At 41.5% G+C, this 15,335-nt stretch overlaps 1 protein-coding gene across 3 annotated transcripts; it reads left to right on the forward strand.

Moving 5' to 3' along the window:
- The first annotated feature begins 4,454 nt into the window (after positions 1-4,454).
- LOC122530436 lies at positions 4,455-6,248 on the forward strand. 3 transcript variants are annotated; one of them, XM_043657387.1, is made up of 2 exons: positions 4,455-5,174; positions 5,227-6,248. In XM_043657387.1, the coding sequence occupies exon 2, from the start codon at positions 5,438-5,440 to the stop codon at positions 6,020-6,022; it is 585 nt and encodes a 194-aa protein (XP_043513322.1). In that variant the 5' UTR covers positions 4,455-5,174; positions 5,227-5,437; the 3' UTR covers positions 6,023-6,248. The 3 variants fall into 3 exon arrangements, with proteins under 3 accessions (XP_043513322.1, XP_043513321.1, XP_043513323.1); XM_043657386.1 differs by having other exon boundaries at positions 5,300-6,248; XM_043657388.1 differs by having other exon boundaries at positions 4,455-4,987; positions 5,300-6,248.
- The last annotated feature ends 9,087 nt before the right edge of the window (positions 6,249-15,335 follow it).

Consider the following 15,335-nt stretch of genomic DNA (forward strand, 5'->3'; position numbering starts at 1 on the left):
GTTCTCATAATTTTGCGTTACGTATATTATTTCAAAAATTATCTTGTTACTTCGCTCCATGTCATATATGTAGACTGTGGTACACCATTATCCATGTATTTGTACTATATTTACCCCAAAATGAGCTTAGAGACAGTTATGTGTAATTAACGTGAAGTTTCCTCCTGAAATCATGATGTATATGCACCGATGCATTTGCTGAATTAACTAGTTAAACATAATAAACCTTCGTTTCGTTTCAATATCATTCCATGTAATTTAAACAATGAAGCTGTTGTTTGATAATCTTTGAATCTTCAAGGGAAACTAATTCATCAGCAACAAAGTGATATTGTAAAAATTTAAAAAAAATCGGTATCTGTATGTCGATAACATGACAAAAGAGATTACAAGAAATAGGTTACCAACGCATTAAAATTTTTCTATAATATTATAAGTAATGGAATGATTTTTTTATTAAATTTTTTTTACTTGTTGAAATAATGAAAATTGCTTTTATTGCACAGTGGGAATAATTTGGGATGGATAGACGTAATAGTATAGTGATTGATGCTCTCAGCGAGATAGATATTTACGAATATAGGAATGTAATACACGTACAATTAATGGATGATGTGTAACATAGAATTTCGGTATTGGCGTTCTCTTCGTGTCTACATTAACGAAACTAGCTGCACGGTTAATCAATACGCTTGCAACCACTAGCACATTTTGCGTTCCTTAGTAGCCTACCTAAGTAGATTAGTTCATACATCGTAAGCCAAAACAACGTATGACGTTTTATTTACGTCATAGTACTAGTTATCAGTTACAGTTAAGTACAAGAGTGATATTAATTAATAGTTAGTAGTAATATAAACGGTTGAAATAATACAATACATTCGAAATTATAATTTTTAATTTTCGAAGAAAATCTCTAAAATGTAGAGAAGATTTTTATTCTAATTTTGGTCGTAAGCTAAGTTTAATAATAACTTTCAAATATATGCAATAAAATCTCTTAAACCTTATGGAATGCGTAGTCAAGAAAATCCGGATATAGATGATACCAAGAGCCTTAAGGTCGTTAAACTCAATATCGGAGGCTCCGGAATACGTAGAGAACAAAACACAGTATCAGTGGCTTATAGAACCTATCTTATCTATTCTGACTACTTCTGGACTGAGGAACTGGATTTCAACGGTAGACAATATAACAGGCTACAAAATACAGAATTCTAGATATCCAGGAGTGAATATCGCAAGTGAATGTTTGAAATTGTAATACACAGTCTGGTTTCGAAGATTATTATCTCTATAAGATGAGACAATAAAGAATCATAATTGTAACATCATATAATCCTCTATTATGAATTTTACTATATTTCATATTATATAAATATTATTATCATTATCGTTTGGGTGTCAGATTATTGGCTGTGTCAGGAATGTTTTCTAAAACTAGTCGTTTTTATACGTGGAATTTAAACGTATCTAAAATTATTCATAACGATTCAGCGTATACATGAGATGATTCAATTACGATGAAATAGATTAGAAATAGCGATTTCAGATGTCTCCTGGTACCACGGTATGTATTTGGAATTGTATTAGTAATACTGTATAGGTCAGAGAGGATTTGTGTGAGTTGGATGTAATCCAGGAAGGCCTGAGTTACTCTTGATAGTTTATTTTTTAAAGCAGGGGGAACTAGGTTTAACGCATGAGTATATTATTGTGTTTGATTTATAAATTGTTTCCTCGAACACAACTATTTTAAAAACTATTATCGAATCGATATTATCAATACAAATTGTCACCGAATTACTTTCTATTGAGATAAACTTAAAATTCATTTAGCTAAGGTTATATTGAAATTTACTATGTATGACATTTCTGTTATCAATGTTATCAGATAAAATGCGCACAGCAAAGTTCATAAACGCATATCTGTGCGGGCGGATATTTATATTCAATCGTTACAGATATATTTCGATTATATGCTTTTAAACGTATATATATATACATAAACTCGCGAGTATCAGTACATGACATTTAAATATTTCCAGCTTTTCCATTCAGTTCCAATGAATTTTTCACAGTTATGAAAGAATTATCGAACGCAGGACAGAATCATTTCGTCAAATTACTAAATAAAAATATAACGAAATCGAATAGTCTGTTTGGAGCAAAGAGGAGCATGTCACAATAGAACCCGCGGAAATTAACAGAAGAAACTTCGTTGGCGAAAGTTTTGTCAAGTTAGATAAAGAAAATGAACGAAGTGCGGTTTCTATCACAAGTCTCAGCTTTGCGGAATACCACTTGAAACGTGCTTCGAATATCAATGCATTTTTTTGGTGCAATTTCGTATTTATAATTTGTTACTAGTTCGATTATAAATCTTCATCTCGGTAGAGGCTGTTCCGTTCGTATTTATATCGATATTATACTTCACCAAGAAAAAGAAGGAACATTATACATTCTTGTACTCTGATACAAGTTTACCAACTTTTATATTATTCTTTCCTACATAACCATTTCTGTGCCAGAAAAATCAATAACAGATAGGTACTCGTAGGGAAGTCAATTTAAATGAAAACGCCGAGGTTCTGCGTAGCTAGAGTACGATGTTGAACGCGTAGCGCCATCAACGTAAACGATGACGCAAAATAAGAACAGATAGGAATGAGACAAGTGGTAATCGGAGCGCAAGAACGTTTGTACGTTACGTCATTCTTGCACTTAGGATGGCAATCGTGGGCGACTGATCAGATGTCGAGTTGGAGTTGAGAAAAGATCCGAGTAAAATGGTTCTCGTGTGATGCCTGAAACGAGTAAGACGACCACCGACACGACGCATTGAAAGCGAGCCACGAAAGTTTCGCTCTTCTTCGCCCGGCTACTTTTCAGAAATATTTTTCTCGGTTCAAGCCACGCGGTCCAACAAGACTGTTACATAATTCCCAATATATCTGTACACGTGGCTCAATTATTGTTTATAGACGCAAAATTATGTGAAATACGAAAGAAATTTACAAAATTTAATAAAATTAATTCACTAATTATATTCCTTTAACTGGTAATTGAAACGCACTGTAAAAAAAAACAATTATGTAGGTATATAATATCAGCTCATTTTCGTTGAAATAATAATTTAATATAATTTTTTCAGATGTGAAATACATGGCCAGATACGTTAGTAACTACTGATGTATTGCTGCAGAGAGAACCAGAGCAAGTAGTATTACCGCAGAACAAGGGAAACGATTTCCCAGAGGTACAAGTCAGCATTTGATGCTAGCTTGGGAGTAATGAACCCGTTATTGATACTTCCGTATCATAGCTTCATTTAATTCTATCTGTAAATACCAACTGATTCAAATTCTACGAAAAGATTAGAAAATAATAGCCGGTGATTGGTAATAAAGGATTATCAAATGTTATGTTGAAAAATATATACATATATAATACTATCATATATACTATCATCGCATCATTTAGAATACTATCAGTTAATCGAATGTTATATTGCTCTATTTCAGATGTGTTTCGCAAAAACAGCAAATACTAGACATTGCGTGTCCTCCAGCTCGTTCAACTTTATGTTACAGTCGCTTCTCACGCGAGCAACAACGCTTTACGTGCAGTCATCTCGACGAACCAATTTTCTGCCTAAACTATGCAGGTTTGAAATATCTTAAGCTCACAATGTTAATGGTCTCTCACTTTACCAATTAGAAATATATCGAAATATCGTCTCCCTTAAAATAATTTTTCCTACGAAAAGATGTACGAATGTAATACGAATTCTAAATTTTTATTGGCTCTAAACTTGATGGAACATTCGTGAGTAATTGAAAGTCCATCCATTTCTGAGAGTAAAATATGAAAATGACGGGGGGAGGGGGGGGGGGGGAAGAAAGTCAGTCGAATAATTTTCCTGAATTTTTTAATTTACGAACGAATATAAAAAAAGAAGTGACGGTGTTGTTCTAGAATGCAAGAATAAGCTAAAACATTCGAAAGGCAAATAAAGAAATCTATTAAGATCTCTGACTCGTACTTCTCGTACATTCTGCTTAATCAATTTCTGGTAGGACATACCACGCGGTGATTCCTATACACGGAAAACGTTTAAACTGTGTTTGGCACGATGCCTATCAGAATGATTAACACGACGCAGATTTATATGCGACTGCGTGTTGCACTGTACGAACGACATAAAGAAAAAAGAAAACAAAAAAAAAAAAAAAAAAAATTGAGGGATACATTTATCTATGTTAAGTTACGACTAGATCCTAGAAACGAGAGTTATTTGTTCATANAAAAAAAAAAAAAAAAAAAAAAAAAAAAAAAAAAAAAACAGGAAAAAGTAAGAAGAAAGGACAGAAACGAGAAAATAGATGATGTATGATTAATCGCAGATGTTAAAAGAAGTGTTCTGAGAGATTTGAAGAGCAAGTTGACTGGACGTCGATCGAGCGTTCAATCGTCGACAGAAACGTCGAATTAGAAATGAGGAAACAATCGAAGCGAAATGCACGGCAGTTCCGCGAGAACAGCCGAAAGGGGTGGCTGATTCGTGGTCGCTCATCGAAACGATCGCCGAACGTCGGTGACGTTCGTATGTCTCCGACAATGCGCGCCGGCGCTATGCAACCCGCTTGACGTAGCATCATGGCGGCGGCGTGTCGGAGGCGTCTCCGTCCGCACAGTGCTCGACGTCGAGCAGTCCGCGTACGTTCGCAACAACGTTTCACCGCATTAATGTGATAGTGTACCCGGAGCATCGCACACGTCCGCGGCCACGGTTCAATCTCGTGTTTCATGTCGTAATATCATCAACAATCAGAAGAACAACGTGCGACAACGGGACGTCGCGAGCAGTGATAGCGCGACGAAAACATACAGAGAGAGAGAGAGAGAAAGAGAAAGAGAGAGAGAGAGAGAGCAGTGTGAACTCGATCGGTCCCGTTCGCAATAATTCTCGTTGATTTAGCTCGTGGTGCGTGCTATTCATTCCCCCGTATCCTTTACATCTTCGTTTCTCCTCATTCCCTTTGCCACCCGTTTCTCTCTCTTTCTCTCTCTCTCTCTCACACACACTCTCTCTCTCTCTCTCTTTCTCTTCTTTCACATCTCTCTTTTCTTCTCACCCTCTGTCCACTGATTCCTCGCGAAACTCTACTTTCGTAAGCATATATATCTATATACATATATACATATATATATCTATATACATAGATATACACGCGCGTATATCTAGTTTCTTCGGTTCCTGATCCGTGCTCCCCTTTATCCGTCCCGTTTTTCTCAGTGATCGTTGTGAAATGCCCGTGATTACCGGTCGTGCCTCTCGACGACGAGAAGGACGTGGCGGCTGTCGTTGGTCTACGGTTCCTTGACGAGCACGGGATACGTGCAAACCGGCGCATGCACTGCAGCTCCTGCTACTATGATAATAACGAGAAAGGTGGCACGGTGGGCGCTCCTCCTGAAGCGAGAGGCGCTCGGCCGAACCTACGGTGCACAAAAGCGGTCCGAACAAGCACCCCGCGGTGCCACGGCGATGCTGCCTCATTCCGGCCGGATGGTAGATGACAACATCGACACCGACACCGACACCGACACCGTGGCCACCGACCTGCACAGGACCAGCAGCTGCGTCGCGCTGGCGCTGCCGTTGCCGTTCCCGTACTACTACGAATACTACTACTATCCTCGTGCTACTAGGATCGCCGCCTCGTTGTTAAACTCAGATCGCCCCACGCTCACCGGCCACCACGAGGACGACGACTACTTGCTATCGTTACTCGCCAGAATCGACGAGCCGCAAGTGGAACCAAAGTGCTTTGACTTAGCAGCCAGCTCGACCAAAATCCAGCCGAAGGAGCAACAGGACGAACGGGAGGTGCACGGTGAACAGGAAACGGAGAACGTAGCCAGCCTCACGAACGACAAGGAAGTAACAGTGCTCGCGAACGTGAACAGTAACCGTCTTGATCGCCAGTACGTGCGAGTACGATTTTTTTCCGCGTGACCAACAGCCACTCGTTGTTACGCCGCGTCGATGATAATAATCGGCCAAGTGCGATTCGATGCAATACCGGCGTGGTATAACGATCACGACTGGAAACGGAACGACCCTTCGGAACGTGCATACGCAGCATATGCCGAACGCAATAATACGCACGTTCAATACGCTGTTCTGATGAATTAAGCAGAGCCCGAGCTTCTGAGATATACTCACGCAAAATTGACAAACGGAGTACGTACATTGTCGTGCATATCGCGCGTGATCATTCTCTCTCGTGTGCATTCGTCGTTGATGAATCGGTGACAGTCGAATCGACGAGCAGAGTGCGCGTATGTAGTAAAGTTCGAGTTAAATTATCATAAACTTTACAGGCTCGTTGTCGAGATCGTGGCTTCGAGCCTGCTGGTACTACGTGGAGATCTTCGCCGGCATTCGTGTACAATCGACGAGAGCGGAGCGTTGCGCGACAACGCTCGCCGGGATATCGTAGCAGAACCAAGATAACCTCGTTGTTGTGTTGGTGCACGCGTGCCGGGTGCGGAAGAGAAAAACTCGTTGCGAGAAAGGACACGCTGTGAATACGTAGCGCCGTATGCGAATGAGGAGGGAAGAAAACAAACAAAAAAAAAAAAAAAGAAAAACAGTAAACATACGAGGGAAATAGAGAACAAAGGAACGGGAGAAGTGTGATATCGGACTGCCCGTTGCATTCGTACTCCTGCCCTGAAATTTCGATTCGTGTAGCGCCATATCGCGACACACATATATACATATTGTATCCTTCTCTGTCTGTCTGTCTGTTCCCCCTCTTGCGCTCCCCTCTCCATCTTTTTCTCTCTGTTTTTTTCTCTGTAATATTTACACACACCACACACACACACACACATACAGACACACATAAGCATACGTATTATATACATATATATATATATACATATATATATACATATATACGAGTATATATGTACATATAAACACACGCGTGTTTCTCTCGTATTCACACGTTATACGTGGGTAGAGGCGCACAGTACGGAAACGAAAAAAAAAAAAGAAAAAAAAAAAGGAAAATAGTAATATCGGTGCGGAGAGAGGGTTGTACGTTGTATACGCGAGTGTGCTCCTTCGATCCGGCGTGTCTCGTTATATAGCTGCATCACTTTCCTACGGATCTCTACGCCACATGAAGCGTCGCTTGGCCAATTAAGCGAAACTCTCAGCGTTAAGCCGATATACCAAGAACACCTTCGAATATGTCGCTGCTCAGCGTCACGGGTGAGTCTTTCCCCCCCTCTTCTACATTTTCATTTTCTTCTCTTTTCCCCCTGAACCACACCGGTTCAAAATGACGACCGGACGAAAATGACGATGTTTTTCGCCATCGTGGCATCTCTGTTTTATCGAAATCGTTTCCCGTTCTTACTTTATCTATGCCCCGTCTCCTTTTAACTCCTACGCATTTACATTTATATATCCATTTTTTTACTCCAATCCCGTTTCTTCAATGCGTAGCTTAACTACCACACGTTTGTTTTGCTTCGTTTTACAATTGACAAGAGAATTTTTGCGACTGTTGTTTCCTGCGAATGTCGTTCCGCCGCTTAAGTGGGTTATTTTATTCTAGAACGGTTCTCCATCCGAAATTCTCTGGATGAACGCGAAAAGAGAGTTATAGAACTGGTGATAAAGTAAGGTTAGAGCAGTCTTGCTAGGTTGGCTGCCTTGGAACGGCCCCGAATATTTTACGGCGCCCTCATCAGATTTAAAACTTTTTTCTTGTTTTTTTTTTTTTTTGTTTAGAAGAGTGAATGCTTCTAAGCAAACTTGTACAAACAAGTGAAGAATATTTGGAGCACGAAGTAGCTAAGGGTGGAATAGAAATTTCCAACACTCGTCCCGAGAATATTAAGTACGATGAAAAGAGGAAGGGGGGGGGGAGGGCGATTGATGGATGTTACTCATTATGCAAATAATTAAAGATATTTACTGATGCGTCCTGTATTTCGAGTATAGTGAACAATATTTTTCCCTACAGTTTTATTTCTCCAGTCTGTATAACCCGTGATGAATAAACAGCGTTTGTTTGAAAACGCTGGATATTTATTTCTACCGAATGTATAGAAGTAACAGGTATAGAAGAAATTGTCGTTTCCACAAATTCAGGAAACATAAATGAAGTAAAAAAGTAATAAATAAATAATGGAAACAAACAAATGTCTCTTATTCGACTTATGTTTAAACAGTCCTTTGACGCAAAGTCCCCCACGCAATTTACAAACTTATATTCTATTTCCCGCGTATAAAAAATATGCAATGAAATTTTTCTGAAATTTAATTACGTAATTAAATTAAATTACCATCTCGTTCTTGAATACGTAAATAGTAACAGAGATAGACATCACATTTTATTATTGATTTACATCATATTTATTATTAATTTAGGAATGTACAGGTTTAACACTAATTTTGAATAAAGCAGTCGCTATACGATGGATAATCCATTCCATCATAAAATGAGCAAGCATCAATTAATTCATTGTACAATTACAGTTTATAGAAACATGCAACTATGCATAAGCAACGTTCATAGCTAAAAACTTTCAGCATTTATTTTATTCAACATAGTAACTTGTTATCTATTTAGTTTCTTAGTCTGAAAATAACTTTCTTGCATTTTAGGGAAATAAGGAGATTTTACAACGAAGAAAAATATCTAGAACAAATTAAACAAAGGAAAGAGTTGCATTTGATGAATAGAACCAATCATTTTTTCAAACTTTGTATCACGCACGGAATTTCTGGCGTAATTGCTGAAATGACCAAAGTTAGAAATTACGTTTCGTAAAATGGATCTCCGTGCAAGGGAGAAGGGGTGTCCTTTTTATTGGAAAACCATTGGAAGATGAGAATAGAGAGGACAAGGAAGGAGTAGGGTTAAAAGTCGATGTGATAATTTCATTGATATCGAACAGCGAGGCTACTCTCCGATCTTTCTCCGCTTTTAGCAGATACTAAAATTGATCTATTTGCGTTGTTTAAACGAAGCTAATATTGTTTATTTATTTTCCTATCGTTTGACTTTCTATATTCATGGTGTAAAATTCCAAATGAGAATTTCACAACATTGTTGATATCGATTTCTGTTAAAATATATTTAAAAAACAAAGTGAATCTCGTTTGTATAATCTTCGTATCGTCCTGAAGAATATGCTGAGAAATTCCAGTTTCCAATATATACAAGTATATTAACTTGACAGCAAAATATCCCGGATTTTCTTTCCATTCTGACTTTTGTATCCGGCCTCGCATAGTCCGGGTATTGAACGATTTAACTGAGTAGTATAAACGACCAGGCGAACAGAGTTACTTGAGGGGTTATTTCTGGGTCGGCTCAGACCTCGATCAGTGACCGCCATTGATATCCTTCAACCTATCCTCTCAAACGTGTATGTACATACACGTATCCACTATATCCCGTGAGATATTACACACGCTGATCCTCGCTATTCATAATCGAATCCCTCCGTACGAAACCGCGAGCAACTACGATTCCAAACTGTTTCGGTTTCACGTGTAGAAATCAAATCGCGTAAGCCGACGTTGACCACGCGAGCAGAAGCGATAGTTTTCAGCAATCCTTCCCCCTCCCCCCCCCCCCAAAAAAAAAACAAAAAAACACAACGCCGAACGTTTAAAGAGGTATTGACCAGCGAATAACGAGAAGCGATTCTCGATGCTTCTTTTATCTTTGTCCTATATCTGGTCGTAAATACATATCGCCAGGCCCCGAAGTCTTCCCGTTCATCTAGGCACGTAGACGCACGTGTGCAGACCGCGTACTTGTATTCAGGTGGTAACGTTCCTTCAACAATGTGCAGTCGGTATACACCGATAACAAAGCGCATGAGTGTTCGTCTATGACTACGGAACAGCGCGAGGGTTCGCGGGGGAGGGGAGGGAGGGAGGAAGGGAGAGGGGAAGGGGGAGGAGAGTGGAGTGACGATGAGGAGCGGAGGGTGAGAGGGCAAGAGAGAAAGAGAAAGAGAAAGAGAAAGGCGAATAGCAGGCGAAGGAGAAAGAAAGAGAGGGAAAGAGAAAGCATAGTGCAACGGTTGACCCCGGTACACGGGGTCATTCCCTTCTTCAACCACCACTACCAACCCCTACTGCCTCCAGTTCTACCGCTCACCTACCCGTCCCTACTACTGGTTCCTCCACCCCTTCTCATCCTCGTATCCTCCACCAACGCTCTACCATCACGACCACGCAACTCGACTCTCCTCTCGCTCGCCCGGCCAGCGATGTAGCTACGAGGTGCTACGGGAGAGGAGCGTAGACTCTCGTGCATACGCTCGGCTGACAGGGACGATCTCAGGACGAAGCTCCACCTAGATCTTCCTTTGCCTGTCAGCCCGCCAGACAGGTAATAACTTACGAAATATTTGATTTATGGTAATGTTGATAGTGACGGGTTCAGGCGCGTATCGAATGGTCAGGATGCCACCTTGCACTTGTCGAGTTAATGATCGCACACGCTCCATCCAACACGCTGGAAATTTAGTTCACGAATTCAGTTCCGACGTTTCGAGGCACGGAGTTTACCAGATCGACATTTCGACGGGAGACATATTTTTTCCCTCCCTCCCTCTCTTCCCCCCCCCCTTGCTCCTCCTCGTTTCTCGTTTCATCTCGTTTTAAATGACAACGAATCTACTAAATCACCGACCACGCTCGGGCTACGGATACGTAGTCGGTTCTTTTTCTTTCGTTTTTTATTGATTCCATTCGAATTGACGAGGAAACAACAATAGAAAACCGGGGGCAAGATTAATAGGGAAATCTCAGAGGATTTGCAGTTCCAGAGATTACGCGGATCAAATTTGAATGTAACATGAATTTACGTTTATTTATTGCGAGGTGGCTACTAGTTCGAGAACCGCAGCTTCATTTGTTCGCCATAGAAATAGGTCGAATTGATACGAAAAATTGTCGTGTCTTTGCAACTGCACTCGGAACATGTATATAACATATTGTCTCGCATCCTAGAGAAGCATTTGCTCCCACGGTGTTTATTATCGGAAACGATCAATCTCGCGACGACGAGATGTCATAAGCATATATGCATGCGCATACGCGGATCGTCGATGGATAAAATCCGTGGCTACGTGTGTATTTTCGAGATGTGTATTTTTGAAACGGCCGCGGGGTCGTGCAGGTTATTCGGGTCACCTCGAAATCCAAATAAGTCGGCAGGAAGGGGGGAGGGGGAGGGGGAGGGTGAGAGGGGGAGGGAAACGAGACTAATAAAGGAATGCTTTTACGACAGTTCTGATTATCGCGTGCTCTTCGGGTTGTTATAAAAATGAAAGTGAAGGAAATGGGAACGGCGCGGAGTATATTTTCTTAGGGAGCAGCAGCTTGGGAGTCGCGAACGCCGACGTTAATTTATTCGTGATCATGAAAGTGCGAATTCCTGCCGCTTTCCGCGACAAAGAGCGCACGTAGATGTAACAATAGAAGCGTCGCGGGAGACGGAATGAAAGACTTCCCAGAGCAACGACACATTATTGAAACGACGGACGAAAGGAAAGAAATGAAAATATTTCGTGATCCAGTGCTTGGAACACGTATTACGCTTCTACGTGCCTCGAATCTCTCGTTTTGCAATTGATCTTGCATTCACGTAATTGCCGTACATCGCAATTACGTTCCTTTCACGCATTCGAACGATTACGTAACTCGCGCTAATGATATCAAGGGGATATTAATGTTTCCAGCGATGCTCCACGCGCGACATACAATCGTTTGTCAACGTTTCGCGTTGGCTAGCGTAAAATCTTCGACGAAATGTCTCTTTGCTCCTTTGTTTCTTCATTAACGATGTGATGGAAGTTTCAAAGGCATACGCGGCAACGTCACGCCACGTTGGAACGAAATTTTACTCGCTCGCGTACCGCGGGCAATTTGTCGGACGGAGTATAAATTCGAGTGAGAGGAAAAAAGAGAGAGAACGCGAGAAAAAGGTTAAACTACTGTTTACCCGATCTATTCTATTTCTTTCCCTCTTCGTACTTCATTTTTCTTTCCCCTCCTTTTGTTGCTTGTTCAAAGGATTCGCGCTTGCAAATCCCCGGCTTTAGCTTCTTCTTCTTTTTTTTTCTTTCTTTCTTTCTTTTTTTTTTTTTCTTCCATTCACTGCGTATAATATTTTCAATGACAATGTCTCTGCCAGAGACCTACTTTTTGCAACTCGCACTTAGAAAGGGAACAACGTTGCATTTGAACGGCGCGTTTTTTCACCATGTCGTGGAAATGTGTCATCGTTAATGGAGATGCATCACCTACAATAACGAGGACAATCTATTTTACACTCGTAAAGGACGGCCGAACTTTATTTCGGCCTGACGGCACGCAGAGAATCGTTACCATGGAGGAACCGAAATACCGTCTATTATTTCACACCCAAGTTCCCGCGTTCAACGCGAGGCACGCGTTCGATTTCTGTGCGAAGGGAAAGTGCCAGCGTTCAACGTCGCGTCAACGTTTATCAATAATTTCTATAAATCGTTCGCCTCGTTCGTTCGCCTTCGACGCGAAGCGGAACGGAGAATTTCAAAGTGAGAAAAATTGCTCGTTAAAACGATGCTTGTATCTCTTTTGCCGAGCTACGAGGAGAGATGTTCTCGATATCCAATACGAGTGCTGTACACTAGCACGCTTTCTTCCCGTTTATCGAGAGGTTTAATTCCCTGCGTAGCAGACAATACGAGCCATAACTAGAATATGAAATTGCATTTGTACACGTACGCGAGCTGCACGTAGCTCTCTCTCTCTCTCTCTCTCTCTCTCTCGGCAGAATCTTTGTTTCTATTGGTGAAACGGCGTTCTCAATTCATCGGTGTATTATCGCGTTTCTGTTCTATTCCTTCTTCGTCATCGAATGCGCGCGCCTTGTCCTCTCGAGCAGAGAGAACGAAGTTTCGTAAATGATTCGCGGTATCCTTAAAGTCTCGTAAACGCGGCGTTATCCGAGTGCATGTTGGAACGTAGTAGAGCTCCCGTAGAACGTGGTAGGCTCCTATAGAACCGAGAATAGGAAACGTTATCGAGCACGGAAACCATCGCAGTTACCGTTCGCCGTTCGCCAACGAAGGCGATCTTGTCTTCCTTTGCCAACGATATTTTCCGGACACTTTCCCTTCAGATTCAGGCTCAGGCTGAAACCGGGACGTTCTAGTTCCATGGTTCGATTGTTTCCTTCGGGAGAGATTAGCTTAAGGACGTCGACGAACGGTTTTAAACGAACCTCAACGCCACTTTCTTCCCACGAAAGGAACAATTCATTTTGATTACTTTTGGTCATTGTCGCGGAAATTCGTTAGTTTCAATGTAGTTTCTCTTCCCATTCCTCGCGTCTCGCCTCTGATTATTTGTTATACTTGTTGTTTCCGATTCATCGGATTTGCATCGGATTTGTAACGCAACAAATGGTCAGACGAATAGTCTGGTTTCGATAGAGAAATTATTGTACCTAGTCCGAGATCGTATTACGTGCTAATGTCGCGAAAGCAATTACGCTCTGTGCCGGGTCGCCAACTTATCTGATAACGTAACGACGTCAAACAAACGTAACGATGCCAGGCTGAACGGTGTATGAGAAACAGGTACGAGGGTGCCCGTTGCTCGAGTAACGACCGTAACAACCGAAAGTCGCGCAACTCTTCCACTTGTGACTCGACTCGTCTATACAGTTACTACCTTCGTTCACGTCGCTTTTTCGGCACCGATCGATCGGTTTCTTCTGCCGCAAATGCGCCGCCATGCCGCGGAAGCTTGTGCGAAGATAACGAAAAAAGTGGCTTTCACGGGACAAAAATATTAAAGGGTTATCCGACGGCTTTCACGTTTCAATCCTCCCTCTTACACGTAGTATTTTCCGTTCGGACAATATTTTTCAAGAAGCTTTCGTTATACTTCCCTTCGGTCGTTCGTCGACGAGCTCCTTCTCCAGGGTTACCACTTTCGTTACAGTCTACTTAGGTTGATTGAAAGGGCGGGCTCGCGGCAAGCAAATAAAAGGCGATTTCGAGTGGCTGACCGCTAAAAATAACGATCGAGAATGGCCACGTCTCCTTCTAAAGGGACGTTACACGACGTAGAATTTCTGTTTATCTTCTGTGAACCGTATCCGACGGCCTGGGCATCAACGATACGAACACGTACGTTGTGGACTCGCCCGGAATGAACTTTAGGAACGCTTTGATCTAACCTGCCGTTGCCACTTTGTGCCTCTACGTCGCCTCTGTCGCCCCGACGCCGATATATTACGATAGCCCGATAAGGTATGGCCCTCTAAATCGAGCGCCAGTTAATACTACGTAGGTACTAGGCAAGTTGTTGGACGAAACTTGGGAACTTTCCTGCGTTTTTTGTCCGCCGTTTTGCCGTCGACACGCGAATGCTTCATCGTTGACATTTTCAAATGCTCGAGTCGTGTTCGCCGGCCGCTTCGTTCCAATACTAAATAAACGTGCCGCGTGTTTGAGCACTAATGGGATTACCAACACGTCGATCCGAGAACTGATCGTGCTTGATCGTGAAAATCCTTCGTTTCGTTCGGAATATGTTTCTTTAACATCTACACGATAGCGTAGAGTAATGGACAAACGGATAAATTTCTGAAGATCTCTTCTAGAAAACGTCTTTTCGCCCTAGCCACGGTTGCTCGTACGATCGGAGTGTTTTCGCAGTGAATCTTTTATTGGGACTTCGAGGCTTGAAGGTAGCAAGTAACCGCAGAGACCTACAATTGCTACTGTTTGCTATTTCTAAAGATAGACATTTGTTAGAGATTCACGTGTATGTTGAATTACTACAATCGGTACGATTTATATTGTACATTGTATCTGTGCTTGATGCTCACGAGATATTAACAAAGATGTGAATTGTCGAAATGGCACTCTTGTAAAAATTGCTACCATTATTTGGACACTAGTTGAATATAGAGGAGGATTGTTCGAATTAATCGTATTAGGCAGCAAAATTTCTGAAATTTCTGTGAAAAAAATATCAGAAACAGAATTCGAGAGGGAGTTCTAGTTACACTTCGAACGAAAGTAATTTGTTTGCACGGGAGATAGTAAAATTAAATGGACGCGACTACGTCGCGTAGCGATGAAAGCGGATTTTACGAACCGTCTCGCGTCGCAAATAATACGATGAAATTTTTACAAGTGCAATTCTTTAGCTATGAATACGCGTTAACGGCAGGGTGCCCAGAGTTTCTTTTTTTTTTTTTTTTTTTTTCGTGTCGAGGGCA

Source organism: Frieseomelitta varia, unplaced genomic scaffold (assembly GCF_011392965.1).
Source record: "Frieseomelitta varia isolate USP_RPSP 00005682 unplaced genomic scaffold, Fvar_1.2 scaffold_342, whole genome shotgun sequence".
NCBI classification, from domain to species: domain Eukaryota; kingdom Metazoa; phylum Arthropoda; class Insecta; order Hymenoptera; family Apidae; genus Frieseomelitta; species Frieseomelitta varia.